This window comes from Balearica regulorum, chromosome 6 (assembly GCF_011004875.1).
Source record: "Balearica regulorum gibbericeps isolate bBalReg1 chromosome 6, bBalReg1.pri, whole genome shotgun sequence".
NCBI lineage: Eukaryota > Metazoa > Chordata > Aves > Gruiformes > Gruidae > Balearica > Balearica regulorum.
The window spans coordinates 42,805,653-42,827,425 of record NC_046189.1 but is presented as its reverse complement, the minus strand read 5'-3'; the positions used below and the strand labels follow the sequence as shown (position 1 = coordinate 42,827,425).

The following is a 21,773-nucleotide window of genomic DNA, read 5'->3' as shown; positions in this document are numbered from 1 at the left end:
GCTCTGCTGCTCGTCACTTGTCTTGTTGCATCAGCAGCAGCAGCTGCTGCTCCTGTGGTGACAGACGGCGCAGCAGCGTGATGTCCTCTGCTGGGCGCCAACAGTCCCCTGTGGTTTCCATCAGGCTACTGTCTCTGTATGGCAAGAGTCCAGGGTACAAAGTCAGAGATCCCTTGCAGCCTGACTACAAAGGAATTGCAACCAAAGGTAAAAGTGGACTGGACGCCATCCCGTGCGACCTGCTCTGGGTGATCCTGCTCTAGCAGGGGGTTGGACTAGATGATCTCTAGAGGTCCCTTCCAACCCCCACCAATCTGTGATTCAAAAACTGGCGTGAGACAAAGAGAGGGCAGCACTTGCACCCCCCAGCACGCCTGAGGCACCCTTCCACACATGGCCAAGGTACTCTGAAAATGGAGATTCTGGGGTTTATAGTCGTGTGATACCCAGTTACTCATGTAGTTCCTCATGAGTAACAAACTATGCAACAGTACTGCTTCATTGATGTAGTTGGAAAACAATCTTGTAATCCTTGTGCATCATCTCAGCCTGATGTTTTTGCTTAGCTTTGATCCAAACAGGAAATAGGTATTGATAGAGGTTGCCATCAGATTTACAAGGGAGAAGTCATGTGGAACTTGGCAGCTGAATAATGTACCGTAACTCTGTAGTAATAAGCCACTTCATACCCTTATCTCTGTGCCTAAGAGTGCCACAACCAAACCCACTGACTGGTGGCAAATAACCTGTATGTAATAATAATATACATGAAAAAGAATTTTATTCTTTGAGTTTCTAGGGTGCTCGTTGTATATTCATCTGCTTGGCAATGTATTCTAGAGCAGCCCTCTTTTTTTTTTTTTTTTTGGAAGGAGTAGAGATTTGATCAGACTTTTTTATCTAATACCATGTTAATTGTACGTAGCCTTTCTTGGACTAGATCTGTTTAACCACAAGATAAACTCATGCACCTATGTTAATAGGGACGGTGGGGAAGGGAGGAATAGTAAGGGAAGGGATTAAGGTTGCTACAACACATAATTAAAATAGCAGACTTATTGTGGGAGAGTTTCAGAATTTCAGTGTTAATATATTCTGGATTCTCAAGAAAAAAAATGCAATTATGATAGTGGCTGTGAGAGGGAAAGGAGATACTAAAAAAAAAAACCCCAACCCAAAAGCCAGGATGTAGAGCAAAATAGTGCTTGAAAAAGCCCTCAGTATCTGTATTACTCAAGGAATAATGTAGATGCAGCTAAAACCTGTTGGGGTGGGGTGGGGGGGCAGGAACAGAAAACTAGATTGCGATCTTCATAGTTTTCATTTCAAAATTCATGGTTCTGCATTGTCCTGTTTAGAGGATTTAGTAGCTGCCCTGTATCTGTGTGATGGAAGTGCGAGGGTTAACGATACCAAATCTCCGATCTCCGCCCGATACAAATCCTGTAATTTGTTGTCGGTGGTACACAAAGACGAGTGTTTTTAGCTATTTATAACCTCGGCTCCCATTGACTTCAATGCGAGGTCAGGCACTTTGCCTTTCTGAAAATCAAACTAAAAAACATTAACATTCACAAATTTCACTTAATAAAACCTGTGGTGTACTAAGGACAAACTAATTAGGACAAATGGAGTCTGATTTCGGCACTGCTGATGAGAACATGGAGCATGCTCTTCCACGGTGTGCTGCGCTTCAGAGAGACGACCGAAGCGAGCAGCCCAGACCGCCAGCAATGGGCCAGGAACAAACGACGAGGGTGGTAGTAATTGGGAGTTGATAGTCAGCGTTCCCGTTCTCCCTTCCAGGGCCACGCTCCCGGGATGGGACAGAACACGTGCACGTGGCCGAGCCGCCCAGGAACGGCCGGGGAGCCGGCGGGGGCTGTGGGTGCCCGGGGCAGGGCAGGGGGTGCAGGAGGGGCAGGGTCCTGCTGGCCACGGCCACCCCCGGCGGGCAGAGCCGGGTGCTCCCTGGGCTTTGTGCACCGCTGTCGCTTAACGAATCCACTCCAGCCGAAGCCGGCGGAAGCGAGGACCTCCGTACAATTCAGGGACAGCCTGGTTTACCCGCAGCTGCAGCGACAAAGCCCCCTTGCTCGCCGTGCTCCCCCATCTCCGGCTGAGACTTTGGCTTTTAGCGCTGGCGTGGTTCTCTCACCTGCTCTAACGATGTTCCTGGGAATCGTAGCAGGGCGCAGGCGGTGCCACGCGCTTCCAGGGCGTCCGGCACATGGGCGGACTGAGCCGTGCTGCTCCCGAAGAGTCTGGTACACGGTACACCCGCTCGCTGTGTGCAAGAGCGTCAGTGGACGATCGGACAGGCCTCCAAACACGGTGAACTCGTACGCCGGCAGTGTCGGGGTCACGCTGAAATATGTAGCTGAAATTATCATCACTGGTACACCTGGTCACGATGAGTATATATGTTTCTATAGATTTCATCAGTCCTCTCCAGCATTCAGGTGCCAAGTGTAATGGTCCCATCGCTAGGGAAGAGAAGAGTTTGGCTCCATCACCTGCTTGAAAGTGAGTTTATGCAATAGGTTTTCCAAAGGCTATGCCGTACAGGGAAAGGGCACATCATCATATAGGGAAAGGGCACACAGTAAATCACTAGGCTCTGCTCCGTTAGTACACTGGAAGGGGGGAGGTACGGAACATTCGTCCTGCTGGGCCCTTTCAATATTTGTAACGAAAATGGAAAATTGTAGAACAAAAGCTCTTCCCTTTTATGTAGTGAGATAAAAAGTACATTTTGAGGATGCTATTAAAATAAATAGCTAATAATTTTTTAATCAGAAATGTTTATTTAAAGACAGAAATGACGTTTTATTAAGAACTATTTTTTGCAAGTATGTGTGCTGCAAACTTCTTTCTATAAACTTTGATTCTTCTTGACAAGCACAGGAAATACTGTTTTCTTCATCACTTCTGTAAAATGTGAGCAAACGTTTTCTACAGATTTTTTTTTTAAACTGAAGAAAACCTTAACTACTTTAATTTCATAATTCCTAATTCTATGTCTTCCATCAAAGAAAAAAGCAGAAGTAATAATTACATGCTGCGAACCAGAGATGAGCCTGAATGAAATATATTTACACTTTCTAGTAGCACCGAGTAAATAAAGTAAATTATTTTTAAGTCTTGAAAAGGAAAGAAAGAATAAATGGATTTGCCAAGAACAGTGCTATGTTTATCTCATTTTGTCAGAAAGATGAGCGGTAGCCAGATGTTGGTGAAGGATTTTGACATTCTCTCACGGCGGTCCCACGAGCAAGCTAGGATCTACGTGGAAGTGATATACGGCTTAACAGGTCAGGAAGCAGTTACTAACTCTATGCTTTCAGAAGGGAGGGAGTTGCAAATTTTTCCTCTATTATTTTATTGCTTTGACACCCAAACCTGCCTCTTTTTTTTTTTTTTTTTTTAATTAGACCTTGGCATGTATTTTCTAATTGCTCTCATTATTTATAAAGCAGTAACGTATCTAATCACAGAATCATAGAATGGTTTGGGTTGGAAGGGACCTAAAAGATCATCTAGTTCCAACCCCCTGCCGTGGGCAGGGACACCCTCCAGTATATGCTGCTGTGTTATATTTCAGTATATTGCATATACCTATAGTGTTTGCTATGAAACACTCAACAGGTTGGACTGAATTGTAATAAGCTGTAGTAATTCCCATTGCATTTAACTGATGATGAGGTGACATGGAAGTTCTGAATACCTTCCTTGAATATATTTGGATGACAATTAAAAAAGGTTGTATGAGAGCAGCATTTTTTTTTTTTTCTTATTTAGCTGCTACTTAATCCTAGACTATTTGGATTTCATCTTTGCTGTATTTGTGTCTTGGTATAGGTTAATTCATTTTCTCTTTAAATACATTTAGTCAAATGACTTTTGCTTGTGAAAGAGTAATGCAGAAGGACAGAGCGAATAATATTAATTTGAGCACATTAGTTGAGATCAACACGTAATAAAATTTGCGGAATGAACCCACAACACCAAAGCAAAAACACCACCGTGCTGAGTTTGGTTTGCTGGATCGTGAGCTGGATCATTTTGAGCTGGCAGCCCTCGTCCTTTGGGTCAGCACGGTGGGCAGACGGGTGCTCGTGGAGGAGAGAAAGGGAAGAGAAAAGACCACGCGTCTCTGCAGCCGGGGGACAAGGGGATGCTGGCTCTTCGTCCCTGACCCCAGGTAACTTCCCTTTGGTCTGCGTCCAAGTGCACGCGCAGCCGCTGCGGCAGGCAGTCGTACTCCCGTCGCTGCGTGTGGTGTGGCGTTCTCTTCCTTCCTGGCTCCCTGGAAGGCACCTCCCTTGGATGCACCTCTCCCGGGAGAGAGCAGCGAGCCCTTGGCTGCGCCAACCGTCAGCTGGTCCGGGCTCTTCCCTGGGAGCCGGAATAGCGTTTTCAGCTGCAGGGATGGAAGGCTTCCATCGCTGATTTTATTTGTACACAGTTGAGCACTCCTTCTCTGGGATATTTTAAAAGAATTTAGTTAGATCTGCTTAATTTTTCAAAAGCAGGTTATGCAGGAGGATCCAAGGCTCTGGAACCCAAGGCAGTAGGGATGCCTCACCGTGGTGCCCGAGCTCTGAGGGATGGAGCGGGAGCATCAGCACCTCCACGCACTTCATGTTTACTTTTGGCCAGTTTTCATTCAGGTTATTTGGGTCTCCATTCCACAGCATCAGACTCTTAACTGAACCGAGTCCTAAATTAATTTTCTAACGTTGGCAGCAAAGCATTGGAATGCATTGAATTCCCAAATCCCAGGACCTTGCTGAAACTCCTTAACTATAATTGCCTTGGAAGAGGCCTTTGGAACCGTGCTAGCTCAAACAGTGCATGGGAGCAGCTGTGAGCGAGTCAGTGGGGGGATGAGCTGTGATCCTGCAGCGGGGAAACATCTGGGATTAGGAGCTAGTAAAGACCTGGTGAATATGACCAGTGTTGTAACCTGAATAAACGCTTCAGGAAAATTACATTAATAAAATCAACAGACAGTGATGATTTCTTTTTTTTCCCAGGCATTTTAACACAGTTATGGAACCTCTGCCAGCGCATTTGGAAACACCAGGTAGAACAAGGTAGGCTGCAAAAGGCTGATTTGACAAATGTCACGAATATCAGTATTCAAAACCTGGAAATTACTGCTAGGAAATTACTGTCTAGGGAAGTCTAGAAGGCTTAATAGAGATGTCATAATAATAGTAAAGTATTTCATGGCAGCAATAAAAATCTAGAGATGCATCTAACAATGTGTGGGAAACCGGGCTTTCGGTAGTATTTTTACCTTAAAACAAATACAGAGAAATGGAGCATGTGCAATGCTTTCCTGATTTAGACTACATAGTCTGCTCCTCTGCCACTTTTAGAATGGACTTGGTTATATCTTGATTCAAATTTAGTCGACTTTTATGGTGATACCCCTAAGTACTACTGAGGCTTCTGGGTTACAGTGGCACGACGGCGTTAAAACCCGCCGTGGTGGTTTGTAGCGTGTGAGAGCTTTTGGGCTGCTCGTGCTATCGGGGCTGTAAGGAGATGGTGGGGTTTTGGAGGGTCTCGATAGGGAATAGATCATAACAAGGCATTGAAGAAACGCTGAAAACACTTGATAATTTTGCCGTATGTGGAAAACTTGGCATAGCCTGATGGAGCAACCACGGGAAACGTGCCAAAACCCACCGACAGGTATTTGGAAACGCAGGAGGAGAAGTCCTATTTCGGGCTAGGTTTATGTGTATCTGCAGCGAAAACCTCCCCGAGGGTGTAGCGATGAACCGCGGCGGCTGCCGAGCTGAGCTCCGACCCGGTGCCCACCTGCGGCCGCCGCCCTCCCCTCGCTCAGCCCGGCTGCGGGAGCGGGGACCCGCCGGCAGAGGCGGGGGGGGGGGGCTCCGGGGCCCGGCACAGCCCGGTGCCGCTCTCCCTGCCCCCGCCGCCGGCTCGGGGCTCGGCCCGAGGCTCCCCGCTCCGCTCTCGGGTGCCCGCCGGTGCCCAGGGCGCTTCGGCGGGGGGAGGCAGAGCCTGGCCGGCAGCCCGCGGCGGGGAGGGCAGGGCAGGGGCGGAGGGGCCGGGGCGCTGCGGAGGCTCCCGGGCGGCGCGGCCCCGGCCCCGTCCCCGTCCCCCGCCCCGTCCCGCGGGCCCTGCCCGGGCGGGGAAGGTGAGTGCGGGCGGGCGGAGCCGGGCGGGGCCCCTCCCCGCACCGCTATAGCTGCCGGCGGCGGCGCGGCCCGGGCAGCTGCCGGCGGCGGCGGGGACCCGGCAGCAGCAGCAGCAGCAGGACCCGGCCCCGGCCCCGCCGCCGGTGCGCGGCCATGTGGCGGGCGCCCAGCTCCGCGCTGCGGGTGGCCCTGCCGCTGCTGGGCGCCGCCGTCTCGCTGTGCGCAGGTAGGGCGGGCGGCGGGAGCGGGGAGCGGCACCGGGAGCGCCCTGCGTGCCGCCGCCATCCGGGATGCGGGACCGCGCGGGGCGGGGGTGGGGGCGCCGAGCACCGGGACCCCCCGCCCGGACACCCCCCCCCACCCCGACACCCCCCCCCGCCCCTTCCTCGGGACGCCCGGCGCTCCGACAGCTGTGCCCGCCCGCCCGGGGTCAGCGTTGTTTCTCGGGAGGTTAAGGAGCTTAATGCATTTAATTATGATCAGCATGTATACAGGAGAAATAGGTCAGCTGGGATTTACTGCCCGGCGCCGAGCTGGTCCCGGCCCGGCCGTTGCGGTTCCCCGCCCGTTGGGGTTTATCGGCGGCACCGGCAGATCCCGGCGGGGGTTCGGCCCGCACCCCCCGCACCCCCCGCTCGCAGGCAGCCGCTCGGGCAGAGCCGGTCGGTCGTGGCGGGGCCCCTCGTACCGCGGGAGGGGGGGGGGCAGGCTCGGAGCTGGGGGCTGCGGGTTCTTCTCCCGCACAGCAGGTGGTACGAAACGTTCGTTCTCCTCCACCTCTCCTCTGCAAACTAAACCTGTGCTTTCAAATAAGGCTCCGTGAACCAGCAGTTATCTTTAAGGTGAAGCAAGGCGCTGTAGAATAGATCAGTTTAACATTTTTCTGTTAGGTTTGCTCCAATCTACTGTTCTCTGGGCGTTTTCACCGCAGGAGTTTCTTGGTGCGATGCTCGTTACGCTCTCGCAGCGAGGGGTGGGCACAGCCCCAAGCTGAAAGGAAGGACTGTGCCCACTCCCACAGCAAAGTGCTCCTGCAATCCCTCCTGTTGGAAAAGGAGGAGCAGCAGAGCTCAGCTGTTGGTGCTTGGAGCACTTCTGTATAGTATTGTGCATCTGGTAAATCCTTGTTACCTTCAAGGGGGGTAAAACCTGATTTCTCTGAGCGCTTCTCCTTGTTTGTCTAGGTTTGCTATTTAAGTTTGGAAGTGAACCACAGAAATAGGCAACCCCGTGCTACTCTCCTTTTCCTCAGTATGCTTGAACTGAAGCATCACCCACGCTGTGGCTATTACCAATTCTCTCTGGAGACCGATACACCAACTCATCGGCTTTGATTTACATTTATGTAAAACAATCTTGCGTTGCTTTGTTCTCTTAAGTTGCAATAGCATTGTCCTCTCTTTTTCTTACCCCGTCAGCTCTCTTTTTCAGAGCCTGGATCAGGAACGGTGTGTGTGCACATGGTCCAGGATGAGCACACGTCCTCTTCACCCTTACAGCTCTTTAGAGGGGGCACCAAGGGGAGTTACACGTACCTAGAAAGGGTCTTCAGGTCTTGATTGTTGTTTAGTGTCATGTATTTAGCTGTGCTTCTGCCTAATCAACGCTACATCTGTCATACTCCACCACAAACCTGTCTGATCAAGATACACGACTAAGCATGCTCTGGTAAACTTCCCCCCCACGCGAGTTTGAAGATGCTGTGCTGGGCGGCGGAGGTCTCCCGAGGAACTTCCATTGTGCCTCAGTATTCAGGAATATTGACAGGATTAAGAGAAAAAGTATTTTGCTGCCCACGTGGTGAACGGTCCTACTGTTTCCTATCTGCTTTCCTCATGTGGGCTTCTCAAAATTGCTTCTCCCACCCGCCCCGGCCCCACCACCTTTGTCCTATGTCGCCTTCGTCTGTGTTGAATTAAAAGCTTTGCATACTCTCCATATGCTTCACAGTGTTACTGCAGGGAAGCAGAGTGTGCTGCCCGCGTTTCTAAACACACAGGAGCTGAGGGTGTGGATTGCAGTAAGGAAACGTGTTGCTGTACGTGACGGTGGCATGCGAGCCTCTCGTAGCGCTCACCACTGAATTACGTTTTGTGTTTCTTAAGAGAGCCTTTAGACGCACTCTAAGTTTGTGAGAGTTTGTTTCCCACATAAATGCATTTTAATCCTTCAAAAAGCAACCCACAGAAGCCCTAAGTTCTCTGATGCGCAGCAAAGATGCCTGTCTGTACGGTAAAACAAGTTGCTGTGCAGTGGCATGTGTGGATCTCCGCCGTAACGGGGAGTACCGCTGGTTCGTGTAGCTGAAGGCAGAGTGGAGAGCACACACATGAGCAACTGCTGCTCACAGCCAGGTATAACGTAAACTTTCTGTTCAAAAATGAGAAGAAAAATAGATTGCTATTGAAAACTGCTACATCAGGATAAATGTATGAAAATAGCATAAAACTGGACTCTTGCTACGTGAGTAGTACTGTGTTCAAACAACTTTGTCTTCTTGTCTTTTTCATATTGTATAATATCCTTGTATTGAGTTATAAACCGTGGCTGAAAATGCCCTGTGAGTCTTAAGTCTGAATTTTTAGCACACAGTGCTTATTCCAGTGTTTCGTATAGGGTGTGAACTCGGAATAAAAGTCCGAGGTACGTAACACGCACGGCCGTGGCTGTTGCCTGCACACAAAGCTGTGACCCAGCCACTGCACGTTCATGTAAGTGTGTGTCGCTCGCAGCTCCAGAGAGCCACGTTGTGCAAAAAGCATCTTCATTCCAGCTTAATAATTCTGTTTGCTTAGTCCTTATTAACTGGTAATACTGAAAAGCCTCTGTGTTGTCAAGCACCAAAATAACATGTCCTTGGTAAGAAGTACTACAGTAGCAAAGCAGTTGTACTTCATTAAACAGTTTAATTCACCGCTATGTAGCAAATTATCAGTATGATGCTATCTTCTCATTTCTGTGGGTCACTGAAGCTCTGTTTTCCTAGCTTTTAGTAAAAAGCTTTAATAATAAAAAGGCTTTAATGAAACAACGTGGATGAGAACTATGAGCACTTAATGGCCTGACTCCATGAGCTACCAGGGTGTCTGCCTATAATTCGTACAGATAAAAGACTGTATGTGGGGTGAGTGGGTGTAATTTAATTCTGCTTTTTTGGAGTAGGCTCTGGATCCTTACCAATTGCTCCCAAATGATCATTCTCGGCTGTAATCTGGCCAGGGTATCTTGTCACTTTTGGAGGGCACCGCAGGAATGAGAGCGGTACGGTCGCTGTCCGCGCGTGTTGTGATGCAGCGCAGCCGTCCCTCCCTCTCCCAGGACGGAGCGAGCCGTCGGACGTGCCTGTTGATTCACCCGGGGTTGCGTTGGAGCGTTTGCTGACGTCTGTCTGTGGTTCTGGGTTACAGCATTGAGGTGTCGGAGCTTTCAGCAAAAATCCCTGAACAAAGGGGTCTGGGACGTGGTGCTGCAGCCCCTCAGAGCTGTAGTTCATCACCGTATTCTTCTATCAGGCGCTGGGAGGGATAGGCTCAGGGCTTTTTTCCACGCTTATTTTTGTAGGCTAGAAATTCAGCTTGTGCCTTGCTCTGAAGGTTCTGATAACTTGGTAATTAATAAAAGCCTGACATGAAAGCGTTGAGCAGTGAGCGGATGATAGGGAAGAGATACTTAGCTAATAACTCCATCCCAGCTCAAAAATGCAATTTCCTCTCTTGTGCCTCAAGTGCTGTTAGGCTCAGGATTATCCTGGATGTTCTCTCGTTGTTGCGCAGAGAACAAAGTCCTGATTGAAGCCCAGGTTGAATGCCTGATTTAGATGCTGTGAATACCTGTTGGGGGGGGGACGCCCCTCCACCCCCGGCAACTTTGGGCGTGCGTAGATGAATCTGGGCAGGTCGCTGCGAGGGAGGCTGGCAGCTCTCGTTGCTTTCGCACACGTCGTGTCCTGTCCCGTCCCGAGCGCTTTCAGCGACGCCGCGATCCCGGTGTCCCCACGGTGTGAGGATCCTGCCCCTGCCTTAGTGCTGAAGCGAGGGATGTAACCGCGGCTGTGCGGCTGCCTGTGCCGGCCCTCGTTCGGAGCCGGCTGCCTTCCACTGCCGGGTGGAGCCTCCGGAATGCTTTTTTTCCTGAATAAATGGTCTTTGCAAGTGAAGTTTTTCTTACAGAAGAGAATAGTTCAGTTGGAAGGGGCCTACAACGATCGTCTTGTCCAACTGCCAGCACGCAGTCGGCACTTTATCTTTCTGTTCTTGGTTCATCTTACATTTGGTGGTGGCAAAAATAAATAAAGTACATTTAAAAAGTCAATATTTTCTTGATTCCATGTTTACCGGGACAGCTGATTCTAGGTAATCAGAGCAGTGTTTGCAGAGCTCACGTCCCTCTCGCTTCTCCAGCAGTACGTTCTCAGTCTGACATATACTGGGGCAAAACCAGTGACAGTTAATTAAAAGGGGATATTTTTGGTTTCTAACTGTTGTTTTGGAATACTTTGGTGGTCTTAGTACGGTAGTTCTAAACCATTCAAATTTCCATCTTCAAAGTCAAATGTCATTCTCCCGCAGCACGTACCTTTTGTGCAACAGTCTGCGTTTCGCTAGCGGGGAGCTGCGTGGCAGCAGCAGCAAAGGCAGTCGGTGCGATTGCCTGAGTGTAAAACACCTTGTCAGGTTGTTTTCGGGTGTTGGCTGTATTCAGCTTTCATGCTAGGGATTCTTTTTGATGCAAACCATTTCAGACTGCGGGTCAGTGAATGCTGTCAGCACCAGCTTATTGCAGCCGCCTCCCCACGGACTTTGTACCCTCGTCCTCAGACTGGATCCTCCTTCAGCACCTTATAGACTGACACCAGCAGATTCTTCCTCAGCTTTATCTGTAGGCTGTATTTCACAAAATTCTTGCACGCGTAGTGCTTTGCTGCATAGCTTAAGTTTCATAAAGCATAACTTTTCAAAGGATACCTCGTCTGTTTGAAGCTAATGAGAGGTTAGCAAACGTCCTTTGACAGCTTATTCCAACAAAAATATTTTCTCTGGGTTTTGTTGCCATTTCCCTGCTCAGTTAATGCTGGTATGGTGAGTAGCTGATCCCATTCGCCTTCTCAATATGACCTGTGATTTCTTCATAAAACTTTCCTATCTCCCCGTATCTTCCCCTTTGCGTGAAAGAGGCCAGTTTCTGAGTCACTGTCCAGTCCCCCGTGCCGTCGGTCCCGTAACTCTTTCACTTCTCCTGTGCCCTTGGGAAGGGGTGACGGGAACCGATCCCAGGCGGCAGAACGGGCTGTTGGCTCTCCTGGTTGCTCCTGGCTTTGTCCCTCTCCGTGAGCTGAGCTGGGGTCCCGCAGCGCTCCCCAGAAAGGCACAGCCGCCTCTTCCCAGTGGCGATGGCTAACGTCGGGTTGGTTCCTGCACGCTCGCAGCTGGGGCTGGGTTTTCTCCTGTGTGATTGTACTTTCCTCTGGCTCTTGATCCCTCAGCATGGCGAGATCCCTTTGCGATGATCTGAAGTCAGTTCTACTTCTTCTATCCTCGGCAAACCTTATTGCTTTATTATCGATTCCCCTTTCCGGATCACTGGAGCACACAACACACGTTTCTGTGCGCTGCCGCAGAAAACGGCCTCTCGCTGTGAAAGCTGATGGTTCCTCCCCGCCTTTAACCCAGCTGCTACCCGACGAACGGGCTGACCTCTGCTTGAGGCTGAAGCAGCTCTGCCTCACGACAGCGAAGTTTCTTTGCCATGGTCAGTTATCCGCGGTCGTGCAGGCTCGGTCGGAGGACATCGGCTGAGACTGTGCCAGACCCGCACCGACCCTGCAGCGCCTGAACCGACACCTCTCCGGTCTTTGTTCTGGCTCCATCATGAGCAACCGACCAGACACGGGGAACGGCCAGTCTGTAGTTCCCATGGTCTCCTTTGAGCCCCCTTTTTACAACAGTGAGGCTTTTGCCACGAGCACCCTCCGGAGAGCGAGGCGGATGGGTCGGCTGGTGGTCCGGGGACCCAGGCAACCCGCAGTGCTCGTGCACGCCCTGAATCTCTTAATTTGGGAATAAAATGAAAGTATATCTAGAAGTGCACAATGTGGATGGACTGTACAGAATGATCGAGGATGGAAACGCTGCGGGTATTCAACCTTCCTTCCCATCAAGATTAAAGACAAATTTGGAATTGCTGTAAGCCCACTTAAATACTCGCTTTCCAATTTAATTTTGAAATGCTCTACTGCCCTGTAGTTACAAGACGAAACTGCTAACTATTGTGGGTAGCACTGGATTATGACTTAATGGAAGATTAATACCTTGTTAATCCGTATAGTAAAAAGTCTGTATTGAAATGTAGAACCTTGTGTGTTTTGTAAGAGATAGTAAATCTGGGCTTTTTTTCCCCATAGTTTTTAGTTCATTCTTTTAGTCGCACAGTATTAGTCATCTTATGCCAATTACATGCCAATTACATGCTCAATTCTTTCCATTTAAATCTTGAGGTTGCATTATGTCTACCTACTTGTTTTAATCGTCAGCTGCTTTTGTTAAGGTGATGTTTAAACTCATACTCTTCCATCTGTTGTTCACATCTAGTGTCATTCTTGGTCCTTAGTTATCTAGTAATTCAAGTATTTGAATCTGATACTTGAGGAAAAATGGATGGAAGCATGCAAAAAAAAAAGCTTCTGTTGTGCATGCTTGTGTTGATTTGTTGTGAATCGGATGCTGGTTCAGTCCTTCCTGCTACATAAGGTAATTGCACAGTGTGTTTGCCTCTGCGTTTTCTTATGGTTGCATTGAAAACTAAAAAGAAATGTTACTTTTTATGTAAGTCATGCAGGCTATTTTCTGCTCTGAAGAGCAAGTCAATCTCTCCTTGATTCGTAGTGGGTCTCATCCAAGAAATTGGTATATAGTCTCAACTCCTACTGCAATAGCAGCAGAAAAAAAAAATCCTTGAAAACTACTTATGTCTTAAAATGCTAAAACCAGGGAACACCTCTTCCTTCTGGTCTCTATATCTAAAAGTTGCTTTCCTTGTGTATCTGCCAATTTGTGAATCAACTTCCCAGTCGCCTCGGTTGGCTGGTAGTTTCTCCTGCGGTTCCCTTGGCTCTTGCCAAGTGCCACGCTTCTCTTTGGAAGGCAAGAGGACTGCACACCTCTGTCGGGACACGTGTCTCTGCCGTCCCCGCTGACGGGGACCCGCACCGCGTCCTCTCCTGCTCTGCCCCCGGCCCTGCCTTGGGCCGTGCAGCCCAACAACGTGCTCGGCTTGGGGGGCTCAGCCTCTGCGGGGCTGCGGTGCTTTGCAGAGATTCAGGACAGATTTGTTAATGACTGCTGGAAAATGACTTGCTCAGAGAACTGTAACCATTGGTAACCAAGTTTGGATGCCTAACATAGCTCTCTGAGGCCATGGCATATTCCGGTTGTTCACTTTCTCCTAATTTCTCAACCAGAGAATGCAATGTTTCAAGGGAAATGATGTTGTGCTTGAGTAAATAAAGGAGTCATGTTCGTTACTGGATTAAAGAGTGCCTTATTCTGAAACTTTGGGAGCACGTTTTCCTCCTGCCTCTTTAATTGACTTTGATTCACCTTATTCCACTTCTCTGGTTTCCATGTCCGGACTTTTCCCCCGCAACGGTGCATCGCTGGTAGCGTTGCCAGGACTGTCCCTGGGAACAGAGCTGGAGAAGTGCTGTGCGCCTTTCCCAGGGAGGGAATAAGTGTTTCTTGCTGCATGTAGGGACTTGCAGAATTTCAGTCAATACTTGCAAATTCTTCCTCTTCCTTCATGCCATAGAATGTCTACTTGGGAGGGGAAGCATGGTTCAAAGGTGGTGTTGGCTTGAGCAGTGAGAGATGTGGAAGATCTTCCGTCGTCGTGCTGTTATCCCTCTGGTCTGTGAACCGAGGGGAGCGTCTTGCCAGCTTCTCTGGGACAGCAGTGGAGTCAAATTAGAGCAGAAACTGTGCAGATATGTAACGTGAAAGCTTGAAATACGTTGCCAGATGATAGAACTGAATATGGACAATTTTTTCTATAAAAAGAAAAGGATAGTAGAGGAAGCTGTCATGAATAAACTGGAGCAGCATGAGACATGCCTGGTGGATCAGCACGGAGAAGCTGCAAATTCTGGCGAGTCCAGCGTCCCTAGGATGTCAGTGGGGATGGGGATACAGGCTCGGCACAGTCCGAGTGGTTGTACCAGTGTCTGCGAGGAGCTACGTGCATGGTGCAGAACGGGGATGGGATGCTGGGTGAGAGCTGGTGGGTTTGTCACGTCCCCCTGCTCAGCGGGACTGGGAGCAGCGGCGCGGACCTTCCCCCGGGGACATTCGCAGGGGTCCGGGCTCCTCTTCTCCTGATTCCACCGAGGTGAGGCACCTGAAATAGCATAGGTGCAGGAAAGTTGTCCTTTTATGGTTATATTTTAAGATCATCTTTTTGCTCTTCTAACAAAGGATTCTTGATGTACATAAACGCTTTTGGAAACAAGGTCAAGTATTTGTATCTGATTTGCGTTTTCTGGTTTTTTTTCCATGTGAGAAATTAGCCAGTAGCACAGGTAGATAGCTGGGGAACCTCAGGCCTCTACTTTTGTAGAATTATATTTAAAAGTGGTCTATGTAAATCTTCTGGGAAGAGAGAGCCTCCTGTTCCCACAGCTCAGACTCCGATCTTGTCTTTGAATAGATTCAGTTGCACTGTATTTCTGGTTTTTTGGTGTTTTTTTTTTTTTTCCTCTGTAGGGGCTTGAAATTTGGCAGTGTTTAACCTCGGGTGAGCAATGGCTGAAGACGCAATGCTAGGAAAATCTGAAATACGAGGCTGAAGGGGGAGGGAGTGCCGATTTCACCTCTCGGTAGGACCCCTTTGACTCTTGTTAGCAGCAGAGACGTGTGCAGTCTTCGTGCTGGCCGACCAGCGTGCTGCTCACAGCGTCGTCCGTTCGCCTTCCGCCACGCGCCGCCCGGCAGCCCAGGTTTGTCTCAGTGTAGGAGCTGATCTGGGGTGCAGGCTGGCGCAGGGCCGTCGGAAGTGATGCAGAGCAGAGAAGCCTCTGCCCGGTGCCGCCAGCGCGGCACTTCCCCTGCCCGGCACCGACCGCTGCCGCCGAGCAGGGAGAGGACAAAGCCTGGGCTGAGAGATGGGGGACGAGTCTGATGGGGCTGCGGGGGCTGATGCTGCAGCTGGCAGCCCCACGGGGAGGAAAGTGGGACCGAGAGCAGGGGAGCGAGGCAGAAACTGGAGAGGGTGAAGGAGACGACGCGTGGACTGGGAGGATGCGTCCGTGGGGCTGTGGGCAGTGGTGCGGTAGGAACATCGGGTGTGAGGTGCCTTGGGAGGAGCAGAGTCGGTCGGAGGATGCAGTGAGGGGGGCTGTGGGCACTCCTGGGGTGGCAGTGGGGGTCTGGAGCTGCCCAGTGATGGGGGGAAGGGAACTGGGACGGGGTGAGACCGCAGTAGGGCAGCTGGAAGCAGCTGGTTGAGAAGCAGAGGCTGAAGGCTTTGTACCTGCTGGGGCAGTAGTTCTCAGCTTTTTTTAAAGGAATGATTAAAAAAGGCATCAGTTTAAGTGTGGTAGGACAAATATACATGAAAAAGTTTTTTAGGATGTAATGTTTTTGGGTGCGGACAAGTCTTTACTCATGTGCTCTTCCACCTCTTCCAAACTGAACTTGGCGTTCCCATCAGAAGTTTGTGTGCCAGCTACCATGAAGAAAATTAACTCTATCCCAGTCAAAACCAGCACGCTGTCTCACATGACTTCTGGGAGCTCAGCATTTTCGAAGAAGAGGGGATGCTTGTCAAGCCATCTTGGTCTCCAGTGGGCATGAAAATTCTCTGGAACTACTGAGTTCAACATGTTCCTTTCCCTGCTCCTCCCAGCTTGTCATCTGGGGGCCAAATGCTTTCACTTTTGGAAGCAATAATAATGTGGTTGGGTTGTATTGACAATTTTGACCCAAATGTTTTTCTTTTTGTTGTTCTTTGCATAATGGCTTCTCACAGAAACAGCTCTATGGGGACTTGGGCTGATTCCCACAGGTCTGTGAACATGCAGGTGTGGGCAGTAGGTTGGACAAATCAGTTTTGAGCAACATACTCAGAACTAACAGGAAAAATGGGGCTAGAATCTTGCTGTCAGTGATGCTGAAAGAGAAAAGGTCATCCAGCAAAGTAAAATGGTCTCCAAATACAACAGTAGAAAATGCCGATCTCCAAGTGGTGGCACCCCTTGCTTTCCCCGCCAAGCGAGCCCACCGACCATAGACCGCCTGCCAGCGTGACTTCAGCCAGCTCTGGTTACAGATACGCTCACGGTGGTGCAAGACCCCTTTCCTTCTGGAAATAATGACTGCCTTCGCTCGGTCGACGTGGGCTTGCAGAGCCCCTTAGCCATCCTTTTCCCAGCCTGTGCTCACGCTGCTCTGAGGAATGCCCTTGGAGCTGTTCAGGACTTGCAGTGGCAATTTTGATCAGATCCTCTCTCAAGCAATCTGCAAAATACCAGAATACGGATAAAACTGTCAGTTATCTACTGTGGATGATGTCGTAAAGACCATTTCCCATTTTATTTTTAAACCATGAGAAGGGGGAGAAAACAGAGCATAATGACGTGTCAGAAACACTGAAGACACTGGCGACAATCTTATATTCATTTCCTCTAGTAATGCTTTTATTTTGCAGTATTGGTGATGACGTGTCTGTTTTTCTCCTGCTCGATCTCTTATTTATTTGGATCTGATGAGTCTTGCTCCTGGCATTTCTTCTAGGACTACGGTAATGTCTTTAAGGATGAGATTCACCTGTTCCGTTGCTGGGTGATGGATTGTGCTCACTCCCCATACCGAGAGCGCCGGAGCAGACAGACGGTGATGTGGTTCCTCGCGTACCCCGCATCCAGGATAAACACGAACATATGGTGCCAAGGAAGTTTGTTGCGGGCCTGAGCTGAAGATAAACACTACAAGCTGTTATTTCAGAAGGGTAGCGCAGGATGAAGATTGTTGTAAGGAAAACAAATGGTGTCACAGAAACAGAAATCAGATTTGCGCTGACGTCTGTCAGGACTTCTCTGTTCCACCGGAGACTCCGAGATGAGTCCCTGCTGCTCCTGCCACATGGCGAGTGCTGACGCAGCCGTCGGTCATCGTGTCTTCCTCCTCAGACGTGGGTGTGGGACACCCCCTCCTTTCCAAAGAAACAGCATGGATTTATGGATAAAATTACTTTTTTTTTTTTTTTTTTTTATACCCTAGCTCCTATAAGTAGAGCAGTGTTCAATCTTGCAGAGTTATCACTGACCCGGGAAGGTGTACAGAATGCATTTTGGAGACCCTCTGGTGGGATAAGAACTGTTTAAGTTAAAAGTTGAAGAGATCAAGTCTCTGTACTCTAAAATGAGGGTATTTTTACAGAAACAATCGTATAAAGTGCAGTTAAGGAAGCATTTCCTGTAGAAATTGCTTCCAGCCCCAGGTTAAGATCTGGTTATTGTATCAGTGCTCGTATGAGTTCCTAAACTTGGCATGAAGCAAGCAAAAATTGTTTGTTATGAAGCAGGTGAAGAAAACAAGGAAGGCAAAAAAATTTATTGTTGGCATCTGGTGTTCCACTGAGATGATTTGGCTTTGGTTTCCCTCTCTTCTTCCAAGGAAGAGTCAATAAAGCCTCAAAAATTTAGCAGTTATTAAATGTGTTTCTATTTGATTTGGTAAAACATAAAGATATGGTTAAAAACATGCAAAGTTTGTTTTTAAAGTCACCTGACTTTTGCACCAAGAGGAGTCAGGCAGCTCTTAGTGCGCCTCAACAAGGTGCCTCATCACAGAAGACCGGGGCAGGAAACGTCCGTAGTGACTGCCCATGTCTGTCCGTAGGGCGTAGGGTGGTGCGTGCCGGGACTTTGCACCTTGGTGATTCCTCGGGCTCGTTGCTCCAACCCAGTGGGCTCTGGCAAGGGTGTTCTGCCAGCGCGGGGGGTGGCTGGCACAGGTGGGGGGTGCCCGTGTTTTGGGATGTCAGCACAGCCACCTAAACAGCAGCTGTCAGTAGTATTTAAAATTCAGTACACAACAAATGTGACTAAATACGCATCTCGAAATGGAGCACATGCCCACGTGTTTGTCCTGAGCGGTGCCTGAGGCGTTGTCTTGAGTCTGTGGGAGCTGAGAGCGTGAACCTGGAGACCTGAACCTCCATCTCCCCGTCGGGGCGAAAGGCAGCTTTCACAGAAACACCTTTGGGGGGTGGTCAGTCTTCTGTAGTGAGATAGACGCTATACGCTTCCCTGTGACTGAGGACCACCTCGTTTAAAAACTTGTCATCTGTGGCACTGGGGGCCTGTGGTCTCGGGGGGCTCCCGGGACCAGCTTCCTTCTGCAGCCCAGGAGCCCGGCACGGGACTTGTGCTGAGCTCCCGCCGGGCGCTCGTGGTGAACCAGCTAGCCTTGGCCGACTGGCAAGGCAAGTTGGCACGGCTGGCGTGGGGGTTGGTCTGCCTGGGGTCTTCTCACGAAAGCTGGAAACCTCTTTTTTCAGGTCTGAAGTGCGTGTGCCAGCTGTGCGAGCACACCAACTTCACCTGCCAGACCGAGGGCGCCTGCTGGGCTTCCGTCATGCTGACCAACGGGCGGGAGGAGGTGATCAAATCCTGCGTCTCCCTCCCGGAGCTGAACGCGCAGGTCTTCTGCCACAGCTCCAAGAACATCACAAAGACTGAGTGCTGCTACACCGACTTCTGCAACAACATCACCCTCCGCCTGCCTGTCGGTAAGTGCCATCCAAGTGCAAAACCGCCGTTCAAGGGCTTGCATGAGAGGGCAGAAATAGTGTGCGGATGATGCGACTGTGGGAGCCAGCTAACGGGGATTTCAAAGGCTGTCTGTAGAACAGTAGCTATTTTTTCCCCAACTTGCTTCAGACAGGAAGAGCTAAACTGCAACTCTGTTTGGGGAAATGGGAATTTCTTGCATCTCCTAAAGATATTCCTTGGTATCCCACGAGACATTAACCATGAAGAGAAATGAAGTGTCTGAAGGAGACAGACTTGTACCTCGCAGATTTTATGGGCTGGAGTTTCTTAAGGGAGTTTGTGATTTGAATTGGCATTAGCCTAGATGTTAGGGAGATGGTGCCTGATGTACCGTACTGGGGACTTTCCATGGGGCGTTAAGTCAGCAATGTGTAGCAGCTGTGAATTAGCAATTGTGAGGAGCTGGGAGCTGTTACCTGGTGCTTCACAAGGACATAGTGACGACCTTGCACTGGCTGAAGTTTTACAGTCTCAAGCATCTCTGCACACAATTGAGAAGACCTGCTTTACATGGCTCCAGTAGGAATTCAGACCAGAGAAGTTTGGGAAGATGGTGGTTAGTTGTAGGTGCTGACTGTGAATTGCATATGGGAAATGTGCCCCATGTTTTCGGACAGACGAGTGTCTGGGTTGGCGGTGAGGTTTGACCCGTGATGGAGCCGCGCTCCTCGTTGTCCTTGGCCAGTCTGTGTCACCCAGTGCTGTGTCGCTGTGATCCGTGTTGATGAGCGGTGACTGCCGCTGGTGTTGGTGTGCCTGCACGTTAGACGCAAGGGGTGCGGCGGCCCCGTTGTGCTCAGCAAGGAGACGTGTCCTCTCTTGATACGGGTCATACGGCACGTAGGGTCTTCTGCTGGGGGTGGGAGTGGTGAAGGACACCAGGTTGTTGCTGGGGGAGGTCTTTGGCTGCTGCCCCTTCACCAATCATAGAATGGTTTGGGTTGGAAGGGACCTTAAAGACCATCTAGTTCCATCTTGTTAGTCTGCCTTGAACTTTGGGGTTCTGCAGCTCATTTTAGCAGCTGGCAGGGCAGCTTTTGTTGGGTGTTAGAGCGGTATCATTGATTCCTGCCCAGCAGGGACCAGAAAGCGTAAGATTCCTGGTCCCAATTAGAGGGAGGAAGAAGATTTGCACTTCCAGGAGCTCTGTGTATTACACAGCTGGTGCAGCGCTTGAGTCTGCCAGACTCAGAGTTGTGTAATGAAGTTGATTCAGTGCTTTTTAAAAATAAATATTTATACTATTTTTAGGTTTAATTATTTGACTCTTCTTTCCAACGTTTGTGTTAATCTAGCCTTTTTTGAAAAAAGCTGCAAAACACACTATCAGATGGTAGTTTTTTGTATATTGTTGTTTTATACCAGTGAGAGATGTTCCAGGTAGAAAGATGAAAATTAATACATAATTTACAATTCTAACTTGCATTTAAGCTGCTACCGTGTAGTACTTAGCAGAATTTAGAAGGCTGTTTCTGGAAGCACTTGCTGCATCGTCTAAGATACGGGAGGACAGACCGTGGGCAGCCGCTGTGGGAGCCCCGGGGACCGTCGTCTCCTGGCGCGGGCGGGCAGATGTGGAGGAGCCAGCCTGGGTAGAAGCCTGGCAGCTGTGGGAGGTCTGTACCCCAAAACCCAATCCCACCGGTTGCGTGTGGCAGGAATAAGGATTTTTCAAGTATTTTTCTTGCAGTCGACAACAGAAGGGAGATACTAATAGTGGTCATGCTCTAGAAATGTAGAAGTAAAACACCATGCTTGTTTTTTTCCAAGTTGAGATGTGGGAATCTTCTTGGGAGAAAACCACTATTTATAGGGGAGCGGTGGAGGCATGTCTGTTGTCCTAGCGCTTGAACTGGCAGTTGCAAAACCTCTGGTTTCATATTTTGGTACCACAGAAAATTACTTACTTAATTTTTAGCTTGAGCCCTTTGCTCTAAACATTAGGAGGGATTCACGTTAGTTGAAAATTCAACAGCACCAATGTTATTTGTTCGCTGGTCTTTTCTGACGGCCCTTCTTCACATAAATCGTATTGCAGGAAAGCTTCACGTGGGCCCCAGCAAAAATAAGGTTTGTAGGGGGTGTTGCTGAGCGTGCCGAGGAGGGAGCTGGGCGGCAGAGCCTGGGCTGTCCCGGCCGCCTCCGCATCACCTGCGCTCTCCGTTTCGAGCCGCAGGCGTACCCGGGCTCTGCCATGGGGAAAGCCGGTTTGAACGCCATGACCTCGGCTGCCTTCGTGGGTGCATTCCTGTGCTTGGGAAACTGCTCTTTCCAAAGTGCGTTTTTAGGCAACTCTTTGCTCAGCTTGCCTTTTTTTTTTCTTCTTTCACTTCTGGTCTTCTATGGCACTCAGAAATCCAATTCTAGATCTTGGGTTCGTCTCTGAGGGCAAGAAATTTAAAGTGGAGGCACCACAGCAAGTAAGCAGCTCTGAAACTGGTCTGACACAACGTGGAGGCCGTGCTAGGTTTAGTAGTTAGTCTATTACCTTACTGGCGCTGTGAACATTTTTTGTTTCCACCGCTGAGTACGGGTGAGGCCAGGATTCACGCAGCCGGGACCTGCTGCGCTTGGACCCAGGTGGAATTGCTCGGCCGGAGGTCCGTGTGCGATGTCACCTCTTCCTCTGGCACGTCACTGCGTGCCATTGTACGGCTTGTCCTGTCTTGGATGTCCCTTGCCAGCCGTGGTGGGTAACCAAGCTGGCCACTGGGTCTGTGTGTCAGCGCCTAACTTAGCCCGCGGGCTCTCTGGTCTTTAAAACATCCCCG

The 21,773-nt window shown here is 49.7% G+C and overlaps 1 protein-coding gene and 1 long non-coding RNA gene across 3 annotated transcripts in view; both read left to right on the top strand.

The window, feature by feature from the left end:
* The window catches only part of ACVR1C (activin A receptor type 1C), a 59,269-nt gene that overhangs the window by 22,802 nt on the left and 14,694 nt on the right, over positions 1-21,773 (top strand). The window contains exons 2-3 of one of the 2 annotated variants that reach the window (XM_075757395.1): positions 6,290-6,405; positions 18,729-18,959. In XM_075757395.1, coding sequence (XP_075613510.1) covers positions 6,333-6,405; positions 18,729-18,959 — 304 coding nt within the window. In that variant the 5' untranslated portion in view covers positions 6,290-6,332. Of the gene's footprint in view, positions 1-6,289; positions 6,406-8,309; positions 8,643-18,728; positions 18,960-21,773 lie in introns of those variants that run through there. The other variant, XM_075757396.1, reaches the window with a different exon arrangement.
* LOC142602410 (uncharacterized) lies at positions 8,634-10,490 on the top strand. Its single transcript, XR_012836216.1, has 2 exons — positions 8,634-8,890; positions 9,342-10,490. It is a non-coding gene; the product is annotated as an uncharacterized LOC142602410 (long non-coding RNA).